This window comes from Physcomitrium patens, chromosome 9 (assembly GCF_059467195.1).
Source record: "Physcomitrium patens ecotype Gransden chromosome 9, ASM5946719v1, whole genome shotgun sequence".
NCBI classification, from domain to species: domain Eukaryota; kingdom Viridiplantae; phylum Streptophyta; class Bryopsida; order Funariales; family Funariaceae; genus Physcomitrium; species Physcomitrium patens.
In genome coordinates, this window is record NC_143418.1 from 4,129,218 (window position 1) to 4,153,423 (window position 24,206).

The following is a 24,206-nucleotide window of genomic DNA, read 5'->3' on the forward strand; positions in this document are numbered from 1 at the left end:
TCATTTCAAATGATGGTCTTATGATGGATTCTAAGAAAGTCCAAACAATCATGGATTGGAAGATTCCAAAGACTGTAAGAGATGTCCAATGTTTCTTGGGATTTGCCAATTACTATCGGATCTTCATCAAAGACTTCTCACGAGTTGCAGCTCCACTTACACGCTTGACTAGTAAAGATAAATTCCAATGGAATCAAGAAGCGGAAGCAGCATTTGAAGCCTTGAAGACATCGTTTGTCTCTGCACCAGTCTTATATCGTGTTGACTTTTCCAAGGTATTTTTTATGGAAACAGACGCATCGGATTTTGCCTTGGGTGCAGTTTTATCACAAATGGGAACAGATGACAAACTTCATCCGATAGCTTTTCATTCAAGAAAATTCTCAGCAGCCGAGATCAATTATGAGATCCACGATAAAGAACTTCTTGCAATCGTGGATTCTTTTCAAGAATGGCGTCATTATCTAGAAGGTGCTTCTAGTCCAGTCACTATGTATACAGATCACAAGAACCTCGAGTATTTCATGTCAGCACGCGTGTTGAATCGTCGTCAAGCTCGTTGGAATATGTCTTTGTCAAGATTCGACTTCATTATCACTTATCGGCCAGGAAAACAACAAGGTTTGTCCGATGCCCTGTCTAGACGTTCTTATTTTGCACCAAAAGAAGGAGATGCAGCTTTTGAGCAACAAAGAACGGTCCTCTTGAAACCGGAGCAATTTCATCTCCGAGCAGTGAAATCAACACTGACTGTTGATTCAACTTTTCTCAAGCAAATCCAGTCCAGTATGTCCTCAGACCCTCTTGTTCATGATATCGAGAATAATTCTTCCAAGTCTCATGATTCTTCTAAGTTCGAGTTCAAGAATAATCTATTATATTTTGAAGGACGCCTATATGTTCCAGAAGAAAAAGCACGTTTGCGTGTTCTTCAAGCACGTCATGACTTTCCAGCAGCAGGTCACTTTGGATATAATAAGACTCTGGAACTCATATCAAGAGATTTTTGGTGGCCACAAATGTGGAAGTCAGTCAAAGACTTTGTACAATCATGTGATATTTGTTCAAGATCAAAAATTCCTCGACATCGACCCTACGGACTTCTTCAGCCATTACCTATACCAGAACAACCATGGTCTTCTATTTCTATGGATTTCATCACAGATCTTCCAAACTCAAGATCTTATGATTCTATATTTGTGATAGTAGATCGTTTCACCAAGATGGCACATTTTATGCCATGTACAAAATCTATCACAGGTGAAGAAACAGCTAAGCTTTTCATTGATAATATCTATCGCTATCATGGATTACCTAAAGATATCATATCGGATAGGAGAACTCAATTTGTGTCGAGATTCTGGAGGACTCTTTTCAAGATTTTAAAAGTGGACATAAAGCTATCTTCAGCTTTCCATCCTCAAACTGATGGACAAACAGAGCGCGTAAACCAAGTCTTGGAACAGTATTTAAGGTGTACCATCAACTACCAACAAGATGATTGGACAATCCTTCTGCCATTGGCAGAGTTTGCTTATAATAATACAGTACATTCTTCCACGCAACAAACACCTTTCTTTGCCAATTATGGCTATCATCCACGACTTGATACTTTTGATTTTTCAAAAGTTGATAATCCTGCAGCAGAAGACATGGGAAATCGGTTGTCAGAGTTACATGCAATAATGAAGGCGCAGTTGAAGAAAGCTCAAGAACGACAAAAGATAAATGCAGATGTATATCGTAAAGAGCAACCACAACTCAACGTGGGTGATAAGGTATGGCTACTTCGTCGCAATATCAAGACCACTCGACCTTGTGACAAATTAGACTATCGTAGGCTTGGCCCCTTTTCTGTTTCTGAACAGATCAACCCAGTTGCATATCGGTTACATCTACCGGAGTCAATGAAGATCCATCCTGTATTCCACGTGTCTCTTCTTGAACCATATAAGACAGTGGATATACAAGGAAGAAGACAAATGCCACCGCCTCCTATAGAAGTAGATAATAATGAAGAATTTGAGGTGGAAGAGATATTAGACTCAAGGCGGCGCCGAAATAAGCTGGAATATCTTGTTCATTGGCGCGGATATGATATTAGTGAGCGCACATGGGAGCCATCCAGGAATCTAGCAAATGCATCAGCTAAATTCAAAGTTTTTCATCAACGACATCCATCAAAACCAAGATGAAAACCTCTCTTATAAAAGAGACAAGATTGAGGCAAGATAACATTCAATTTCCTATCCTTGTTTGTAACTTCTTTACATTTGTGACGCTAATTAGATGGAGAGCCAACAACCAGCGGATTCAACTCAAGGACCTTCGTTTGCTGACCTGCCGGACGAGACATTACGATTGTCACAACCTTCAAGACGACGCAATCGAGATGAAGATCTTCAAGAACGACATGTTCTTCCTCGAACAGATGGTGAGATACAACGTGTTTGGTATTTCGATTTGGGAAGGGACTCCCGATGTTTGGTGATTTTGCTAGAGGTAGGAACAACTCCTGATGGTGTTCCGAATATTCTATTCGAAGGAAGTTATGGAGGCCTCAATAATGATCAAATAACTGGGTGGTCTTCCCGCCCTGGTATGGGACACTACCGATGGTTGAGAGGCCCTATCAATCATCTTCGAAGAGAACAGAGATCAGAGTATGTGGCGAATATAATTCGTCGCATCATAGATTTCCTCAACATATGATGACCGCTCCTCGTGGAACTCGTCTCTAGAAAGGGGGGTAATGTCACGGCCATAATCATATAAGCTAATAATTACATATAGAAATAGGTAGAAGTAAGTAAAAGTAGATAAAAGTAAGTTAATTGTATAATATTTAATATAGAAGCTTCCTAGAAACTTCCTAGATGCTGCTTTGACTTCATAGGTGCCTTTAATTGACTTTTTGGATTAGAAACGTGGTCAACAAATTGGCCATGTGCCACACATGTTGTTAGCTTGAAGATCAAGCTAACTATGTGGCCCACACGTAGGAAAACTTGCCTTGTAAGTCAAGGCATGTGTCCTACAAAGTCAACACATATTGGAGGTCCTATAGAATGTCGCCACGTAGCCCCTAGTTAGATAGTATATATAGAGACAAGAGTGAAGGCTTCTTCACTCTTGTCAACTCCTTTCTTGCTTCTAGTCTAGTTTCAAGGGTCTCTAGTTTTCTTGTATTTTGGCAATAGCCATTCCAGTTTCTTTCTTAATATACATATTTCTATTTTGTCCTATTTCTTTTTTGAAAAAAGTCTCACTTACTCTTTAGCTTTCATCGAGTTCTTGTCCTTGACACTAAAGAGAACTAAAAAATCACTTCAAAGATAATATAATATTAACTAGATTGGCTATTGCCAAAAACAAGAAGACTAAAAAGTCTTAAAAAAGACTAATGACTAGAATGACGTTGAGAAGCGTGAAGAAAGCTTCACTATTGCCTCCATATATATTGTTAAGTAAGAGCTATGTGGTGATGTCATATAGGACTTTCATTACATGATGACTTTGCTAGCCACATGTCTTAACTTGCAAAGCAAGTTATCTATGTATACGCTGTCGTGTTGTGGTTCGGCTACTATATGAAAATAATGTAATTATGTACTTAATATATAATTTATTAAGTAACATGGTAAGAGCCATGTTAGTAGATTTTAGTTGGTTGTAGGATATAATTTGATTATTACTTTGAGAAGAGGTGGTTTAAAAAGGTTACTATAGAATTTTTATAACTTTGATTTCTTTTTCATAGTGGCTTTTAAGATTGGTTTAGTTCATAGTGACTTCTAAATAATTAGAATCACCTGTGTTAGACATTGGTGACCTTTGAAAACTTTTTTTGGATTTTTTATTTGGTGTTAAAAAGACTCATTATAAAAATCTTATAAAAAAAAGGGATGAAGAAGAGGATTTTGGTAGCAAAGGGAGGAATTAGGGCACCAATATAGATGAATGGAGATGAAAAATAAAAATCTCCATTCCTATTGGTCAAAAATCATGACCAATGGGCTTTGAGGAGGCTGCCCGAGGCCATATTAGGGATTAGGGTTAGTTTCCGGCGGCCATTCGAGTTTTTGAGGCTAGGGTCAGAAGGTTTAGGTTTTTGGATATGGTTTTGGTGCAAAATTTGTGTCATTTGGGGTTTATTTGAAGAAGTTATAGGCGCTCAAAGTTAAGGTGTAAGTTTTCAACGTACTGTCACTCTTTTGAGCATACCGCACGCGTACGGACAGCAAACGAGGATCGGCTACCGGATTTGAAGAGAGCACGTTTTCGGCTACAGTTTGTGTATACTGTTTATCGAATTCCAAGCTTTTATGAAGGAGATATTGGCAGTTGAAGTGAGCGCTTGATATCTAAGGGTAGTAAGTAGCTTGAATTACTTGTGCTTGTGATTTGAGTTATATCTTAGACAATTTGATGAGGTTTTAGCTCAAAAGTTTCAAGATTGAGTGTTATCTTGTTATAAAGCTTTCTATACAAGTTTTGTGTGATTTGGAGCTTGGGTTTAAGAGATATAAGGAAAATAGTTTTCGGGTGCTTGTAAGTTAGGGTTTTGTGCACCTGCTAGGGTTTCTTAGATGCCGAACGATCGGTGATAGATGTACGGTTCAATTTTTTTGTGGTAAAAGTTAAGTATAGCATCTAGCTTATGTAGACATTTGAAACAAAGTGAACGGTTCGATTTGCTTTTATGAATTTTCAAAGTCTGATGTAAAAAGGTCCTTGGCGGGAAGAAATATATTTTGAAGAATTTAAAGATATTTTGAATTTTTATACAAAGCAAGGAGTTTGTTTTTGGGAGCTAAGGCATTATATAAAAAAGAAACCTAAACTCTCTACAGCTAGATATCCGGTGTATTCCCAGATAGAAAATCACGCCATACGACAACGCCACATGGTTAGCTTGTTCTACAAGCTACTATACGGAGTTAACTTGTTCCACAAACTACGAAGATGTGGTTAATTTGTTGGCCAAATTTCTATCCTACAAATACATCTAAAATCAAAACTAAATCTATGAAGCTTTTAAGAAGCTACTCTAGAAGACTTTATAAAATTAATCTATATTTACCTACTTCTTCTTAATCATATAAGTAACTATTGGAATAAATGTATATGTCTCTGATTTGGCATGCATCTAAAAAACTTACCTTGCAAGTTTAAAATGTGTCTTTCAAAATAGACACATGTCATATGACCTATAGAATATTTTGACATAGTTTCTTATTAGATAGTATATATGGAGGTAAGTATGAGATCTTCTTCATCCTTGTCAACATCTTTCATGTATTCTTGTTTTAGCTCAAGAATCTTCAATCTCTTTATATTTAATAATAATCATCCCAATTTTTACTTTATATGTGTTTTTGATTTGTCTATCTATTCTTTTTAAGTCTTACATGAGTATATTACTTCTTTAGAGATTTAAAATAATTAATGTTTTTGAAAGATAGTTATTGTCAAATATTTTATATTTATTTAATTAAAAAAATAAATTTATAAAATATATTTTTATCATTCTTCAAGAATGCCAATATGACTTAGGATAATTTAGATTATTCCATCCATATTTTAAAAAGTTTAAAAACATTCCCACATATATGAATGAATAATTTTTTTTATTAGAACATTCATTGATTGTTTTGTATTTAGATGCAATTAGAAGTTTTTTTTTAAAAATTTGTGCTACTAATATTGATTTGTGTTACTAATAAAAAAAATATTACTACTTTTTAAAATATGTATAGCTAAATTAAAATTTTAAATACTACACGTTTTTTTACAAAATCAAATTCAATGTATATTCAACTTTATCAACACTTTATTGTTTTAAATTTAAAAAATTAATTTGACCACAAATATATATATTTTTTTAAAATTATGCACTTTGATATCATAAAAAATATGTAATTTTAATAATATTTATAATGATATATATATATATATATATATATTTAGAGCTGTATTTCCATAAGCAAAATATAAATTTAATGAATTATAAACCATTTTTTTTTTAATTAAAGCACACATAAAAAAAATGTAAAATAGTTGTTAATGACTTTTGGATTTGTTTTGTTTTTGTGAATATGTTTCTAAAAGAAAAGAAAAAAGAAAATTCTCAATCACATACATACATACATACATATATATATATATATATATATTTAAAAGGAATATTGTGTTTAAAAAATATATATTTGGAAAAGTCACTTAATGCAATTGCAAGATATAGCTGTACATGTTTAAAGCAATTGCATTCAGTGACTTTGCCAAATATAAATATATATTTTTAAAATACTTTTATATTTTATTCCAGTAGCAACACGTGTGGTTAAAATTTTATATTCTTATCACGGTTCTATTGAATGGGATGTAGTTTAAACACATAGTTTGATGGATATCTACTGAACAAAAAGTCACCAACTTGATGAATTCACATTATTCATCTAAAATATTGTTCATTTTTTTTTTTTTTAAATCATGAATGGGAAGAATCCATGCTTAGGGGTGTATAAAGGATGAGCCCCATCAGATCCCCATCTTAAGCATAGGAATGTGGTATCAATTCTTTAATTTCTACATTGGCTTTCCTTTCATTTCAATTAAGACTGTCCATATCCTTCTATTCATTTCTGTTTAACTTTATATTATTTTTATTTTATTGTGTGTCTTCTTTCCTAACCTAACTTTTTTCTATGTTTGATCCCATTTTTTCTTATCTTTTCGTTTTGTGCCGAAGAAGTATTCTATTGGGCTCTCCAGAAGAGGATAATAAGTAAGATGTGGAAAGGTGTTTGTTTGTTTGTTTGTTTGTTAGTTTTATTATTATTATTATTCTTATTATTATTTATATAAAAATATCTAACTCGATCAAAACCAAGTTAAACACCACATAGTAAACTATGTTTATGTTTGTCTAATTTGCATTGGTTAGGCATTGAAAATCTAGATGGCTGGATGGAATTCTTGACATTGCCAAGCTTATGACACCTTGATCTGCAAGATCTGTAAGATCATATCTACGTGGCAGGGAAACAAATGCCCACAACGAGCCTTCAGATTTGTAACTGTCATGTCAGCTATAGGTCCCATGCGCCATCTTGAGCCACTGAATTATTGAGTCCCGCTGGATGCCAAGTCAGATGATTAGGGGTGCCCTGTCAATTCGTTTATTTATTTATTTATTTATTTATTATTTTTTTGTACATTTAATTGCACATTGCTATCAATTATCAATCCCAACAACTATTTGATTGAAATGTGTTACACTTGCAATGTTTTCTAACAAAAGAAATAAAATTTGACATGATATATATGATTGATTGCCTATAGAATCCATGATCATATAATTCATCCTTGATTAAATGTGATTAAAAGTATGGAATTATAGGTTATGAGATTAGGTAGTACTTCAGAACATACAATAGTTGCTCTACAATCAAGGAAAAGTTGTCCAGCTTCAACAACCTCAACTTCTGGACAAGGTTACACTGATGCATTGCCCACCATGAACCACTTGTCCCATTTGCATCAATCACCATTCAACAACAATGAGTGTGCAATAATTTGTAAACACCAATGACCATCTCATCCTGAAGAGCACTTACAAAAAAAGCTAACAAAACAAGTGCTCCAGAACCCAGGCACAGAGAAGGTTTTGAATAGTCTTTCCACAAAACAAAACAAAATAAAACAAGGTCGTAGAAAGAGTTACAGTGATGAAGGGACAGAAACTTCATAACATGTGTAATTAAGAAGAGGGTGCAACAAGTTGCTGTGGAAGGGTTTTGAATAGTCTATCCACTTGGAATTTCGAATGGTCTATCCACCTTGAACACAGCAAAGGTTCAATCCTAGTATAATTCCATGTACCTGCAGAATGTTTACCATATTCTTGAACACTGCAACATGGAAATCTTGCACCACACCCCCCCCCCCTCACACCCCCCCTCACACCCCCCCTCACACCCCCCCTCACACCCCCCCTCACACCCCCCCTCACACCCCCCACTTAGTTTCCATTAACTAATTAATTTATCAAAAATAACTATTAACGTGATACCTGGAACAACTGTCACGTTTTGAATCTTATCTCATGCGACGAGATAATTGATACATGTGTTCCCTGATAACTCGGTAGATGAAAATTAGGGCTATGATTATCTGTGCAAATCTCATTGGACAGACTAATCCAGTTTGGGAGACTGAATAGGCATGTGATTATTCAACAGTCTCAGTAAACGTCGTTGTTGATGGTTAATTTATAAGGTCTATGTCTAACTTCCAGATGTTATAACCAATGTTTTCTGAATAGGAAAATCTGCCGTCCACAGGGAAACCTGCATATAATTGGGGTGGGTCGCCAGACCGCCATATTTAGGCATTAAAGGGGCGGTGGCTATCGTCCGCATTGAATCATGTTTGTTGCTCGTTGACCTCTCAACCTGTAAAATGGGGTCTTGCATTTATGCCACCCGTTGTGCCTCATCTAGGAACTGCATGCGACACAGTTCCCTGTTTGCTGCAGATGGGTGGGTGCAGCTTAACCGACTAAGAGCGGCAGAGTTTCTGGACCAGTTCGACATGCAGCCTCCACCCTCCACTCTCCCAGGAACGGGATGGAAGCTGCTAGCATTGCAAGAAGCTTCGGCGTTTGACGAGGACCTGGCAAAATCACCACTAAAGTCTCCGAACCAAACACCGAAGCAGCCCACCCGGGATCCACTGAAGCTTTAAGATTCAGGCTGCAGGCTCTTCTCGAAACTCCGCGGAAACCGACGGTGGGGTCGAGGAATAGCGTTTTTCCGATGCCGATGCCTTCTGTCGATTTGCATGGAACAAGTTGAAACTTTCTTAATTAGCCAACGGATCCTAAGCTATATTATGAATTATTCCTTTATTTTTCTGCATACTTTAGTCCTTTTTTATTTTCCATAATGAGCGTTCGAGCTTCCTAGCCCCACAGATGAGTACGACACTTTTCTCTAGTTGCTGCATCAAGTATCATTCGTTCCTTCGATGCGATGCGACATCGTCCCCTGATGAAAATTCACCTCACAAGCCGGCGCTGGAAACGGGCGGCGTGTCGCGTGAGGGGCTGGTAATGAGGAACAATGTCGAGGAGAGGGCGCCATAGTTCTTCTCGTGACCCAGGTGGAATCCTTTCGAAACGTCGTTGAAAGGTCATACTGTGAAAACCACCCGGGAAGTAACTACTGCTGCTCTGGCAGAAGTATGTAAGGGTAAGAGCCGAAAGTGGCAATTGATCTCAACAAGCAAACTGTAGATTCACGGAAACACACTATTCAGGGGTGATGATATCGATCTGGCTGGCCGTAACATTGACGGGTGCTTTCTAATGAAGTTCACGAAGACCACGGGCCACACACGCGTCGAATTCGCTACGACAGCTGGTCATGCGATGTAGTGGGAAGATTCGTTAATACTCGTCGCGATATATTTACTCGTCGACAGTCAGATAAGACTTTAGTGTAGCTGGTGCTTGATCAGGACGAGGTCGATCTAATCTTCAACGTGGTGATTTATGCAGTGCGTTCCAATCTGCATGTCGCTTCCGTCGCTATCTGATTCTAGTACCATGTGATTAATCTACCTGGCGCTTCATATAAGATCTTCCAGAACAGATGTGAAGTCATAAGGGTTTGTGTGAAATGTACCAACTTTCTGAAGTCCGAGGTGGACTTGTCATTTTCATGTAAGACGAGCTCCAGAGGGGCGGTAGAATAATCCTTGCGTCGCATTGGGTTTCTGTCTTCGAGAAATTGCTATAAATCTTTCAGGGGAGTTGCCTCGAAGGTTATTGTGGCCTCCCTTCCAAATCTCCAGAGTGATGAAACATAGTTCGAACGCCACCTCTCTTGTGACCTGATACGAACTCGATACAGAGCTTGGTCCCCAGATTCAAGACTTGTGCCTTTTTTGCGAAGAATTGATATTGTTTTTCATACCATCATCTACTCTTAGTGTCATCTAGTTTCAGTTTTGGAATTGGAGCGGAGGCCGCTGTCTAGTGAGGTCGTTGCAACTCAGAACTCCAGTGGACAGATAAGTGATCAACATGGGATGGTCTCCTGAAAGTGCTGCGCAAGCTTACATGCAAACTGTAGAACTGGTGAGTACACATTGCACATTTTCACTGATTGGAAAGAGCGATGTGATGTCGTAGGATAACCTAAGGCAGCGCCTTACGTTTAACACTGCCACTTTTCTCTCAATTTGAACGGGCCCAAAATTGTATCAAGAATAGTCCTACGATTACACAAGCGTATTGTGTAGAATTCACCATCCCATTTGGCTTCATGTTGCATTTGTTATGAAGGCCGTTAACCTTAATCGGATTTATTTTTATTTTTATTTGTGATATCTCTGATGGATAGTACTATTTTCTTGCAGTGTATGGTAGGCATTGGTAAGAAATATACTTCAACGGCCGTAGAGCACCACAGCACGGAGTTTCTCGCTGCATTGGCTGGTGGTATCGAGGCGAAGCTTCTGGTTCAAGTCACTACTTGTGCGAGCCCGGCTACTGTTGCTCTCGCTGTCGCTGCTCGCAAAACAGGGGGCCGTTTGATCTGCGTCCTCTCGGAATCAGATGCTCTTCTGAATGCAATGGTTGCCATGAATACATTAGGTCTGTCCAGAGTGGTGGAGTTCATTGTCGGCAACTCGAAGGATATTCTTCCCCAGTTTTCGGACGTAGATTTTGCGCTCATAGACTGTAAACAGGAGGAGTCTTTGGACATCTTTGACCATTTGCGTTTGACCCCAACCCGAGCTGTGGTGGTTGCGGAGAATCTGTTCAAAAGAGATGCCAGGGCTTCATACGAGAAGAAGATGACTAACAGGCCGGGGTTTAATTCTACTATTCTCCCAATCGGCAAAGGAATTGAAGTTGCAAGACTTTGCCGTGATGAAAAGCGCACTGGGAAGAGAAGAATCAATAAAAGAGTCAGTTGGGCGATGGACATGGAGGACATTCTTCAACGTTAAACATCGGTTAATTGTGATGCATCTTCTACATTGAAACCTACTGAAATACATGGGCGACTACCTGAGCGTTGTTTCCAAGCTGATATAACCGTTTCATCTATCTCAAGCTCATCTTCAAATAACTGCAATACAGGTCAGTGTTTTATATCAAATTAGTTTTCAAGCCTTTGAGTTTCGTTATGGTTTGGCTTAAGTCTCGTATCATGGGTTCGAGTATTGTACTTAGGTTTGCAGTTAAATTGAGCATGCTTCAGCGGCCTCGTTCTCATCGTGTCTTGTGCTATCTGTTTAGATATATATTTTTGGATTTGGGCGACAAGGCAACCCCGCTCTTGTGAGCGTGAGGTTTATACAGTGCTGGAGACTACAAATTACGTATTGTACCATTAACTTGTGTACAAAAGAGAGGAAGCCCTATTGTACCGTGTGCGTCAATCGGAGTGATACCGGAGCAGTGTTTACTTAATGAATCAAAGTATTCCAATACAATCGGAGGAGGTAAATCCATTTGCATTTTCAGAGAAAGTTTCCATTTCCACAAACTATTTATTTAGTACGATCCCTTTCAAAGCAATGTAGAACTGCAAGAATGACAATTTTGCTTCTACATCATTTAGCTGGTGACCTCGTACAAAACCTAGGTGTCAAAAAGTGATGCCTACAGTTCACTTTACACGAAGTAATAATGCAATGGAAAACAGTCACATGATTTGGACAACCTTTATCCGCATAATATGGTTGGAAATCGTACCTCTTTTGTCATTCTTGGCTAGTTGTTCAACACCATTGTACCCCAGCTAACTGCGGCATGCTTCATTGAGTTCAATCTGTTCAACAATGTTCAATCTATTTGTAGCAACTTTGTCCGTGAACGACAATCTCTGTTTCCGACATTGCACCTCTTGTTTAAACGATGAACACTGCTTTTATAATTCGTTTTTCCTTCCTTACAGCCGCAGTACCCCAATTTGCAGAATATCAGATAAGTATGTTAACAGATTTAAGGCGCATGATGAAAACTTTTTCATGTTCATTGTCAGTAGCAGTTGACAATAGAAATTGCTTCATCATATTAAAACAAAATGATTGACCTGAGCAAATTTATTTAAGCGATGTACGACATTTTTAACGCTGTTATTTCTAATATTGCAACAATGGAATACAACAATATGTTTGCAATTAAGAAAGCAATCAATCTCTGTCAAAGCTCATCGCATTGAATTGTGTTGCTTTGAAAGGTTCTGTAAATTTTACTCCAAGAAAGTAGATTATGATAGTGTATGGAATTCTCAACATCTTCATCACAATGTGGCCAACACAAAATCCATTTGTATGCGTTGCGAAGGAGCATGTGAGTGGCGTGAAAATGAGAACAGCCTCTAGAACGTACATTTGACTAATCTACTCACCAGGGCCAGACGATTAGGCAACTAAGGCAATCCAGGATACCACATCAAGAACAAAGTAGAAACAACACCGCAATTTTATTTTTTAGCTTACCACAAGAAGCATGGGTGTTGCTGTCAATTGGTCATTGTTGCACAATTTTAGCCGAATTCATCATACTGCAAGCGTCTCATAATAGGCGAACCATCAATTCTCAGTTTCTTCATTTGTTTTCAGCCAAATTCTCACCATCAAAACAAACTCTGTAGAGGAAGTTAGCTATCATAGATACAGGAATCTCAACTGGGTGGAACAATGTCCACCCCCCCCCCCCCCACCCAAAGGTGAGGATAGCTGACAATGAGTAAAAGCCCCGGGAAGACTTGGACCTTTCTGTGTACCAAAATTCCATTCATCAGCAAGGGAGTCTGCGTCCTTATTTTCCTAAAAGAAAATGAAAAAGAAAAACTCTGCAGTAGATACTCTTGTGGGAACATTTGATGTCGTTAATAGCAGCAACATTTTCTGGATAAACCAACAGACGCTGTCCCTCTAGTTACTTGATGTACACATGGATCAATCGCAAGATTTCTTGAAATTGGAGGCTAGAGCAGACAGTCAAAAAGCCACAGTTTCTCCACTGAAATCAGTAAAATATAGAATACAGTAGTCTGGGTTAATTCGGAGCACAATGCTAAAATATTGCCCACATTTAAGTCTTACAATATATCATGCAATTTACCAGCATGAAAAGGCAATATCAATAACCAACCTAAGAGAACTTATCCTAGCTATTAATTTCCGTTTGGATAATTTCAATCAATATATGACAACTCATTCAAAAATCTTTGGTGATGAGATATGGTGTGATAGGTAGGTTAGGAAACTAATGTGGGCAGGGATTATAGACTACGGGAGAATTACGTGGAAAATGACCCATACAAGTATAACTCATAAACCTGATCTCAGTATGGATTTCAATATGATCTACGTATGATCTTTGTGTAAATTAAGTAAAAATAAACCTGATTTTAGGCCATAGAGATGGTGGTTTTGTAAGATGGAAAACTATTGGAACCCTAACAGTTTCAGTAACGAACATATAGTAGACCCTTGTTCCGTAATACATGGTACAATCATGACCCAAGGAAGAGTCACGACCCTTCTGGTTGTGACTTTCTTCAATAATATATTTTTGTACAAAACATATACTTTATAATATAAAATAACAACATTATCTTATTTAGTATATAGGCAAGTCTAATATGATATCAAAGCATCAATAGCAGTATTTAGAAGAATGAGTTCAGAAACATAGAAAACTAGAAGAAGAAGCTCACAAAAAAATGGATTGTGCTAAAGACATTTTGCACAAAAATTGGGGCACCAATAGACCTTCTCTTTTATAAGTACGGCTTCTAAAAGCCTCACCACAAAGGAATGGCCAAAATTTGATGGCTCTTGGTATATTGTAAAGAAATTAAAGACAAAAATGAAATTTGAAATAAAAGAGATGTGGGAAATAGTTTTTAGTATAGAAAAAGAATCAATACCAATTTCAAATATAAGTATAATAATACAATCACTACCAAAAAAACTACAAAGAAATATAAACATGTCAAGGACAAGAACTTGATGAAAAAACAATTCAGACAAGTGAGCCTTCATTCAAAGAGAGGTAACAAAATATATATAAACAAAGATATATATTGAAAGAGAAACTGGAATGGCTATTGCCAAAAGACAAGAAAACTAGAGACCGTTGAAACTAGACTAGAAGCAAGAAAGGAGTTGACAAGAGTGAAGAAGCCTTCACTCTTGTCTCTATACATACTATCTAACTAAGGGCTACGTGGCGACGTTCTATAGGACCTCCAATATGTGTTGACTTTGTAGCACACATGCCTTGACTTACAAGGCAAGTTCTTCTATGTGTGGGCCACATAGTTAGCTTGATCTTCAAGTTAACAACATGTGTGGTACATGGCTAACTTATTGACGACGTTTCTAATCCAAAAAGTCAATTGAAGACACCTATGAAGTCAAAGTAGCATCTATGAAGCTTCTAGGAAGCTTCCATATTAAATACTATAGAATTAACTTACTTTTACCTACTTTTACTTATTTCTACCTATTTGTATATGTAATTACTAGCTTACATGATTATATCCGTGACATTACCCTCCCTTCTAGGGGCGAGTTTTACGAGGAGCAGTCATCATATGTTGAGAAAATCTATGATGTGACGAATTGTATTCACTACATACTCTGATCTTTGTTCTCTTCGAAGATGATTGATAGGGCCTCTCAACCATCGGTAGTGTCTCATACTAGGGCGGGAAGACCACCCAATTATTTGATCATTGTTGAAGCCTTCGTAACTTCCTTCGAATAGAATATTTGGAACACCATCAGGAGTTGTTCCTACCTCTATCACAATCACAAAACATCGGGAGTCCCTTCCCAAATCATGATACCAAATGCGTTGTATCTCGCGATCTATTCGAGGAAGAACATGTCGTTCTTGAAGATCTTCATCTCGATTGTGTCGTCTTGAAGGTTGTGACAATTGTAATGTCTCATCCGGTGTCGTATTACGTACTTTCTTGCTCGAGAACGCGCTGGGCGTCTGGCTGTAGAAGGTAGTATGGAGATTCACCGATAGTCAAGCAGTCTATCAGTTTTGACTGCTGGAATATAAACGACTGCAACAATGTACCGTAAATCTATACGGATGCTCTTCGACTGCTTGTCGAAGTCCTTTTTACCCCAGCCGATAGGTCTCTAGACGTTACAGAGAACCCCGAACAACCCAAACTGTTAATCTTCAATACCGCTTTGTACTTACGATCTTGTATCCACTGACTGTCTGGTTAGATTAACCCAATAAATTTCATTCACTCCGCATACTCAATCCTATAGACACCCTTTTAATCCTTCAATCACAGACGTAACTCGATTTCACAAAACAGTCAAGAGTATTCAAACCCACTTCATTAAAAATCCCGATTCACCATTACAATACTGACTTCAGCAGCGATTGCCTCAGTCTTCCCAAAACTCTACGAAGAAAAAAATCCAAATTCTCTGTCTTTCCTTCCCCGACCCGAAGCATGAAGCCCCCCTCTCTAATCCCCCTCTTCAAAACTATCCAATGAAAACCGAACTAGTAACCTTGCAAAAGCTTGAAAACTAGCTCCCCCCGATTCCCAGAGAAAAAAAAAAAACCCCCCCCTGATCTCTGATCTGAAAAAAAAAAAAAACTCCCTAAAAACTGATTCCCCTTCAAACTTATTCTCCTCCTAACCTTATCCTCTTGAATTCCTTCAATCTTCCGTCTTGGATCCGAAATTGGCTCCCGTCGTCAGAGCTTAGATCCGAAATTGGCTCACATCATCAAGGCCTTTTCCTCCGTTTTTACCTTTAAGAGATCCATTTACCGCAAACAACGTTCCCTGAAACGGCACAGAGAACAGGACAGCCTGAAACAAAATCGAAACCCCTTACTCGGGTACACATTGAGTTGCCCGACCAATTCAGGTCCCATATTGGGAAAGATCCCCGTAGTAACCTGGATGTTCGCATAATTGGGTCAAATTGGTCCTCACGTCAGATTGGCTAAGGCCCGTAGTAAGACCTGGATTTCCCGTAATTAGATTGCATTGGGTTGACCGGCCAATTCAGGTCTCATATTGGGTAAGAGGACCCGGATTGGATTCTCGAAATTGGATCCAATTGGCTCTTTGAATCCGTCGTGTGAATTGGTCCTTCTCTTCTTACTGACTCCTGTTATTGGAATTGAATGGAGCATTTCAGTATGCCCCGGCTGACTGTAACAGGGTGACTGAACCTGGCCACTCAGTATTTGTACAGGAGTTGGTCGTTGCTCCCAATATTTGAGGTAACTGAATATTAATAAAATTCCCCTTTCTTTTTATTTTCACTGTATACTCGTGTTACAACACGACATCCACCCCCTCTGAACCTGTGTATCCTCCGGTATGCACCAATTTATCCAATTGCTGTTTGCTTCAGAATATATCCTCTACGTCTTTGTCCAGTTCATCTTCGTCACCTTCATTATCCAAATCACTTTCATCTTCTTGCTGCGGAATCTCTATACCTTCATTAAGGTCTTCCATATTCATCTTTGCGTGTCTTTGTTTAAATATTTTTACTCGCTTCCCTGCAATTGGTATTTTCAATTTTGTACCATCTAACTCCCGTAATGAGTAAGTCGCATTATCATGAACAGTCGTTACCACATATGGTCCAAACCAACGTTTTGAGAATTTCCGCAAAGTACTATATTGATTATCCAGACTATTGTCATAAACAAGTACCCAGTCACCTTCCTCGATTGCTTTTGGTCTCAATCGATGTTGCTTATCGAATCGCGCCTTGTTTTGTAACCTTGCTCTTTTTAACCTTTCCAATGCTATCTGGACATCTTCCGTTCTTTGCTCCAATTGTCGAATCCTAATAGCCAGAAGTTCTTCTCTTGTTAATCCATCTTCCCATGGTAGCATACTTCAAGTAAGTACCTTTTTTTCAATCGGCATAATTGGTTTTTGACCTGTCATAAGTTCTACTGGCATATATCCTGTCACCGAACTATGTGTAGTTCGATCAGCCCATAATGCAAATGACAATAGCAGTGGCCACTCTTTAACTTTCCCATTACAAGCTTTAATTAATGCTTTCACAATAGGTGGGTGACTGCGTTCGCTTTTTGCATTCCCTTCTAGATTATAAGCAGTAGTCAGTGATAGTTTAACTCCACATCTTTCAAAGAACTTACGATCTTCTTGTGCATTTAATTCTCCACGATCTGCAGTGATTTTTCCTACGCATCCGTAGTGACAAATGACATCTTCAAGCAAAAACCTACAAATCTCCTCTGTAGATTTTGTCCTCAATGCTCTTCCTTCTACTTGATTTGATAAATCTTCACCAACTAAAACCAAATATCTCATATGCCATAACCCAACCGGCATAATAACCAAATCAACAACCCATTTAAAATGAATAGCCAGAGGATACGTATGATGAAGACCATCTCGATGTCGGATATTAGAATACGATTGACAGATTTCACATGACTCTACAAATGAGAGCACATCTCGATACATATTTTTCCACCAATATTGTTCCTTGAGTTTAGCAAAAGTAGCCCAGATTTCTCTATGCCCTGCCTATAAACTATCATGAAACTCCTTTAATAATTTTAGTTTTTCTTCCTTTTTGCCTATCACTCGTTGTGGCATCCCAATTTCTTTCTTTGGTCTCTTCCATAAGAATCCATCTCGAAGTAAAAATCCATATGCTTTTTTTCTTATTTGTTTGAATTTTTCTGTAGACCAATTCTTCTGCTTAGTCAAGGTATTCCAATAATGACCAACATCCAATAATTCTCCTTCATAAGATTCTTCAAGAAATAGCTTGTCTTCTCTGTTGAGATTTGATATTGAATAGAATTTCAATCCGACATCATCAATGTCTTCAACCATTTCGTCCTCTCTCTCGTATCTTGCTCGAGATAGCATGTCTGCTACTAAATTGTCCTTTCCAGTGATATGCTTAAATTCTGGATTTAGTGACTTAATATAAGCAATCCATCTCAACATTGCAATATCTGGCGTTGAACAGTTAATAATCATTCCAAGCAATGGCAAGCAATCTGTTTCAATTACTACTACTGCCCCAATCAAATAGTCCTTTTCAGCTTTCATAGCCGAAACGACTTCCCAAAGTTCTCTTTTGACTTGCGAATATGCACGTTGACGAATACTTAAAACTTTAGCCCCAAATCGAACTGCAAATCTACTCCCATTCGAATCATTTTGACCCACAGCCCATCCAACGGCAATTGGACTAGCGTCTACAGTAAGAATCACTGGTCTATTGCACTTATAATCAACCTTCCTCAATATTGGAGGTGACATCAATAATTTCTTCAATCTTTGCATTGCCTGAATATGCCTTTCTTTCCATTCAAATCGGTAATCCTTGCGTAACAGTTCATATAATGGATCCGCTATGTGAGCAAAATGAGGGATCCAGATACGATAAAATATACATGCACCCAAAAACCTGCGAACCTCTGTTAAAGAACCACAATCCTCTTTCATCCTTCCAATTGCATCAACTTTAGTCGGATCTGGTTTTCTTCTGTAAGATCCACATAAATGTCCAACAATTACAACCTCTCGTACTCCAAATACGGACTTCATACCCGATAATGTAAGATGAACTTTTCCAAGCCGAGTTAAAATCTTTTCACAATCTTGTATATGATCAACAACATATCTGCGACACCTCCTCATATCTAAAGTTTCATCTTTGTCTCCTTCCCTGCACCCTTTTATAGGAACATCATTCAGAAAAGGCATAGTCTTTTCCGGAATAAAATCTCTCAATACCTTATTCATCCCATTCATCATATGCGCAACCGAGTTGGTCGGGCCTTGAGGAAGAGTGCACATTCTAACCAATCCAAGCGGTGTTCTCATCGTTGATATATCTCTACTTCCTTCGGCAAGTTGAAATTGATCATAACCTGAATACAAATCACCCATTGAATAGATCGCCCTTCCAACAAACGCCTCAGCAAATTCATCCACAATAGGTCCAATTCCTGCATTCCTGACAGTTACTGCATTCATCCGTTGCATATCTTGAATAAACCGTAGTGACCCATTCTTCTTAGGTACCGTGAACCATCGACTAGAATACGGCACAAATGAAGGTTCTAATATTTTCATCTTTATCTTTTCATTCAATAGTTCCACCAATTTAGGTAAATGTGCCCTCGGTACTGGAATCGGTCTTAGATTCCAAGGTACATGCGGTACAGTGAAGATAACCATAGGTGTTATAATATTTGGATCCATACACCCAATTTCACGAGATTCGAAGGCAAATGATCTACCTTGTTTAGCCAACATCTTTTTGAAGCAAGTAATTTCCTCCGGCAATAAAGAACCATCAGAACCAATCTTCAATTCTTCAAAAGTCTCTTCAGTAAACTGATGTCCAATATTCATTGGATGTCTTAAATTTTCTTCTTTTGATGCTTCTCTCATTTGTTCTTTAGAATCCTCTGGTAATGGTCCGACAACAGGCTTTACCTTCTTATCTGTCGTTTTATATCTCGTCTCTACTGTGACTTCTGGTGCTTGAAAAGATTCAAGCATGGTATAAACCTCTCTCGAATGAATCTCAACAATCTTATCATTATCCCCTAATCCAATAGATGTAATCAATTCCAATGAATCTTCCAGTCCATTTTCTTCATAAACACCCAAAATCCTCTCATCATCTTGCAATGTATCTATCTTACGTAATTGTCCTTCAATATTATATAAACTTTTTCTTTCTTTTCTTTTAAAATCATCAACTTTCTTATACATAATATTTCCATTCTCCAATATACCAATAAAACTCGCATCAAAGGCACCTTCATCTCGCGAGAGTACCTCCTCTTTTGTACCTCCATAATCTCGCTTTACAGTGGTACCTCCCCAAAATCCTTAAATCCTTCAACAATCTTTGGCAATGGTTTCTCCCTCAACCTATCTCGATTCCGTTCATGGTTAGGAGGTACTGTTAGAAATTGTACAGTTTTCCTCCCATCTTCGCTCCGTACCCTTGCATAAGCAGAACCATCGTCAAGTACTTTTATTTCCATCCGTGTTGCCGTGATATAAGGTTGTCCTAAAATCAACGGATAAGACGTTGTATCTTGAACAAAGAAATGTTGCTCCATCGCAACATCTCCAATCCGAATTTTGTCATCTGGATAAGCTCCATATAATTCGCCCCGTGTGTTATTAGCTGCTCATATTGCCCATCCATGTTCCATATCAATTGGCCATTTTTGCTTTTTATAAAGATCTTTAGACATGAGATTTATTTCAGAACCATGGTCGACCAAAGCAACTATTGGTTCTTCTATATCTCCTACCTTCACCAATACCTCAGTAGTTGCCCTTGCCCAATGCTTTTGAGTATAATGGCTCAAAGTTTCCATTTCCTTATCACTAGAATCTTCGAAACGTACTCACTGATTATACCCATTCTTTTCATTTGTTGGTTGCTTGTAACCAATATCAACCTCTTCTTCATCTCTACATATTCTTGCATCAATAGCATGACTCATTCCAGTTTCGCTCATTAATTGCCTCTTTCGCTTAATGCTGTCAATGATAACATCATCAAATTCCTTCTTTGTAATTCCCAAGACTTCTTTCAATGTGAATTCCACCTTAGCATTTAATATACGTTCTTCCAACACCCCTTTCAAATTTGTTGCCGCTTCAATGTCAAAAAGTAGCTTATAAGCAATTGATTTGCCCTTATCTTTTGTCTCCGTTGTTTTTTCTCCCAATGATGCTGAGATATCCTTTACAGGCAATTCTTGTGAAGCTGCCTCCCGAGCCTTGTCTCCTCGAGTTTGCCTCTTAAAAGAATTTCCTTCTCTAGTATCATCAAAATTTCCTCGTCTTTTTTCTTCCATCAAAGCTTCATGTTGGCTCTTAGCAATATATGCATGAACTGAAAGAGACTCAACAGGATCCTCCCAACCTGTTCTACCTCATATTGTAGCTGCAGTTCTCAATAGCGCTTCTCGAGGTAATTTTCCTTCTTGCATTGTAGAAACGGCAGAAGCCCAAAACTCACTAGTTTCCGTACTTCCACCAATTTCATCATCTACTCTAGCACCATAACTTGCACTTTCTCGTGCTACTGTTTCATGCTCTTTTAAGTAATCTTGAATCAATGCTCTTATTCCTCCCTTGCCAAAATTGGTTTGAAGAAGATCCTCTCTATTTTTCAATGCTATCTTCCCATCTTTCCAGCAAATAATTCCCTGCCGTATCATATTATTAAATTCATTGCAATCTTTTCTAGTGTGTGAAGCATCATCACACCAAATGCATCTTTGTACATATCCTTGTTTTGAAACATTCTTCGAATTGTTTATAGAAGTATTCTCTTCAAGTCTTGCCAATTTGATTTGAAGATCTCGCATTCCTCGTATAATTTCTTCCATACCCATATCTGCTTTCTTTGACAAGGATGTCGAAGGTTGAACTGTAGGCATTGTTGGTGGTGTTGTACGTACTGGAGCTTTGGGTGCTTGTACTGTTTTCAGAATATTGCTCCTATCCTTCCTCTTTTCTTTTTTTGTAAGCAATCCTACCGCATCTTCAATGTTCTTCCACTTCGTTGTCAATCCTTCATCTTCTTCTTTGTCTTCAAGAAGGGGTTCTAATTTCTCTTGCAATTCTCCATCAGCAGCTTGAAGAAATAGATCAACTTTGTTCGGCTCCAATGTCAATTTTTCTACCTTCGATAATTGAAAGTACTGCCTCTCAAATTCCCTTAGTAGCTCTGTTGCTTGCAAATTCTTATTGGGCCGTTCAATCCATCCCAGAAACAGCTTCTTAGTAACGCGATCAGCATCTTCCAAGAAATATTCGTCTTTCAATGCATGTGAAAAATCCTCCCATGAATTCCCATAACGATCCGTAATCGATGTAATGTGGTCTCTTATCTCCGGTATCGTGGCAAGTCCGAATAGTGCATCCATTTTCTTCTCAAAAACCTGATTTAATTCCATTTCACGAACATAACATCTTAAATACCTTGAAATATTCCTCCCATCAAATTGATCAATTTTATTGACCACTGCTTGCAATGCTTTGGTTGCCAAAGCTTCCTTTCGATCATTGCCTTGTTGTTGCTGCATTGACAATGAGAAGGCTTGAAACAAACTAGCAATAGATGGATCCATGTGCATACCTTGTCCTTTAAAAGACTCCCCACTAGAAACTCCTCCCAAAAATCCTTCAAAATTTTTATTTTCGTTTTCCATAAAAATAAAGATAAAATCAACCGAAATCCAATACCTTCTACCTCAAGCTTTCACGTCGGGTTCACCACTTTTTGTCGTATTACGTGCTTTCTTGCTCGAGAACGTGCCGGGCGTCTGGATGTAGAAGGTAGTATGGAGATTCGCCGATAGTCAAGCAGTCTATCAGTTTTGACTGCTGGAATATAAACGACTGCAACAATGTACCGTAAATCTATACAGATGCTCTTCGGCTGCTTGTCGAAGTACTTTTTGTCCCAGTCGGTAGGTCTCTAGACGTTACAGAGAACCCCGAACAACCCAAACTGTTAATCTTCAATACCGCTTTGTACTTACAATCTTGCATCCACTGACTGTCTTGTTAGATTAACCCAATAAATTTCATTCACTCCGCATACTCAATCCTATAGACACCCTTTTAATCCTTCAATCACAGACGTAACTCGATTTCACAAAACAGTCAAGAGTATTCAAACCCACTTCATTTAAAAATCCTGATTCACCATTACAATACAGACTTCAGCAGCGATTGCCTCAGTCTTCCCAAAACCCTACGAAGAAGAAAAATCCAAATTCTCTGTCTTTCCTTCCCCGACCCGAAGCATGAAGCTCCTCTCTCTTTAATCCCTTTGATCTCCAAAAACCTCCAATGAAAACCGAACTAGTAACCTTGCAAAAGCTTGAAAACTAGCTCCCCCCGATTCCCAGAAAAAAAAAAAAAAATCCCCCCTTCAAAACTATATCCCCCCTAACCTTATCCTCTGAATTTCTTCAATCTTCTATCTTAGATCTGGAATTGGCTCCCACCGTCAAGCTTGGATCCGAAATTGGCTCTCGCCATCAGAGCTTTCTCCTCCGTTTTTACCTTTAAGAAATCCATTTACCGAAAACAACGTTCCCTGAAACGGCACAGAGAACAGGATAGCCTGAAACAGAATCGAACCCCGTAATCGGGACCACATTGAGTCGCCGGACCAATTCAGGTTCCATATTGGGAAAGATGCCTGTAGTAACCTGGATGTTCCCGTAATTGGGTCAAATTGGTCCTCGCGTTAGATTGGCTAAGATCCATAGTAAGACCTTGATTTCCCGTAATTAGACTGCATTGGGTTGACCGACCAATTCAGGTCTCATATTGGATAAGTGGACCCGGATTGGATTCTCGAAATTGGATCCAATTGGCTCTTTGAACCCGTCGTGTGAATTGGTCCTTCTCTTCCTACTGACTCCTGTTATTGGAATTGAATGGAGCATTTCAGTATGCTTCGGCTGACTGTAACGGGGTGACTGAACCTGGCCACTCAGTATTTGTATGGGAGTTGGTTGATGCTCCTAATATTTGAGGTAACTGAATATTAATAAAATTCCCCTTTCTTTTTATTTTCACTGTTTACTCGTGTTACAATACGACAACGTGGCAACATTCTATAGGATCTCGAATATGTGTTGACTTTGTAGCACACATGCCTTGACTTACAAGGCAAGTTCTTCTACGTGTGGGCCACATAGTTAGCTTGTTCTTCAAGCTAACAACATCTATGGCACATGGCCAACTTATTGACGACGTTTCTAATCCAAAAAGTCAATTAAAGACACCTATGAAGTCAAAGTAGTATCTATGAAGCTTCTAGGAAGCTTCCATATTAAATACTATAGAATTAACTTACTTTTATCTACTTTTACATATTTGTATATGTAATTACTAGCTTACATGATTATGTTCGTGACAAAACATGGAAAAAAAAAGACCTCATTGTACTTTTGTAGCCATTTGGGATTGTGTTGATAATTCCATCTTCTCTCACATATGAGCATGCAAAACATCGAATGAATCATGGTTAAGCTAGTAAAAACCACATACTCCACTAGTAACATTGTTACTCATGCACATCTACAAGAGAAGTTCATAACAACAAAAATA

At 38.2% G+C, this 24,206-nt stretch overlaps 1 protein-coding gene and 1 long non-coding RNA gene across 2 annotated transcripts; one reads left to right on the top strand and one right to left on the bottom strand.

The window, feature by feature from the left end:
• Positions 1 to 8,159: 8,159 nt before the first annotated feature.
• Positions 8,160 to 9,831, bottom strand: LOC149988341 (uncharacterized). The gene is made up of 2 exons (XR_016504687.1): positions 9,690 to 9,831; positions 8,160 to 8,832 (listed from the first exon to the last, which is right to left on the bottom strand). It is a non-coding gene; the product is annotated as an uncharacterized LOC149988341 (long non-coding RNA).
• LOC112286285 (uncharacterized) lies at positions 9,679 to 11,740 on the top strand. Its single transcript, XM_024528040.3, has 3 exons — positions 9,679 to 10,144; positions 10,426 to 11,155; positions 11,315 to 11,740. The coding sequence occupies exons 1-2, from the start codon at positions 10,091 to 10,093 to the stop codon at positions 11,020 to 11,022; spliced, it is 651 nt and encodes a 216-aa protein (XP_024383808.1). The 5' UTR covers positions 9,679 to 10,090; the 3' UTR covers positions 11,023 to 11,155; positions 11,315 to 11,740.
• The last annotated feature ends 12,466 nt before the right edge of the window (positions 11,741 to 24,206 follow it).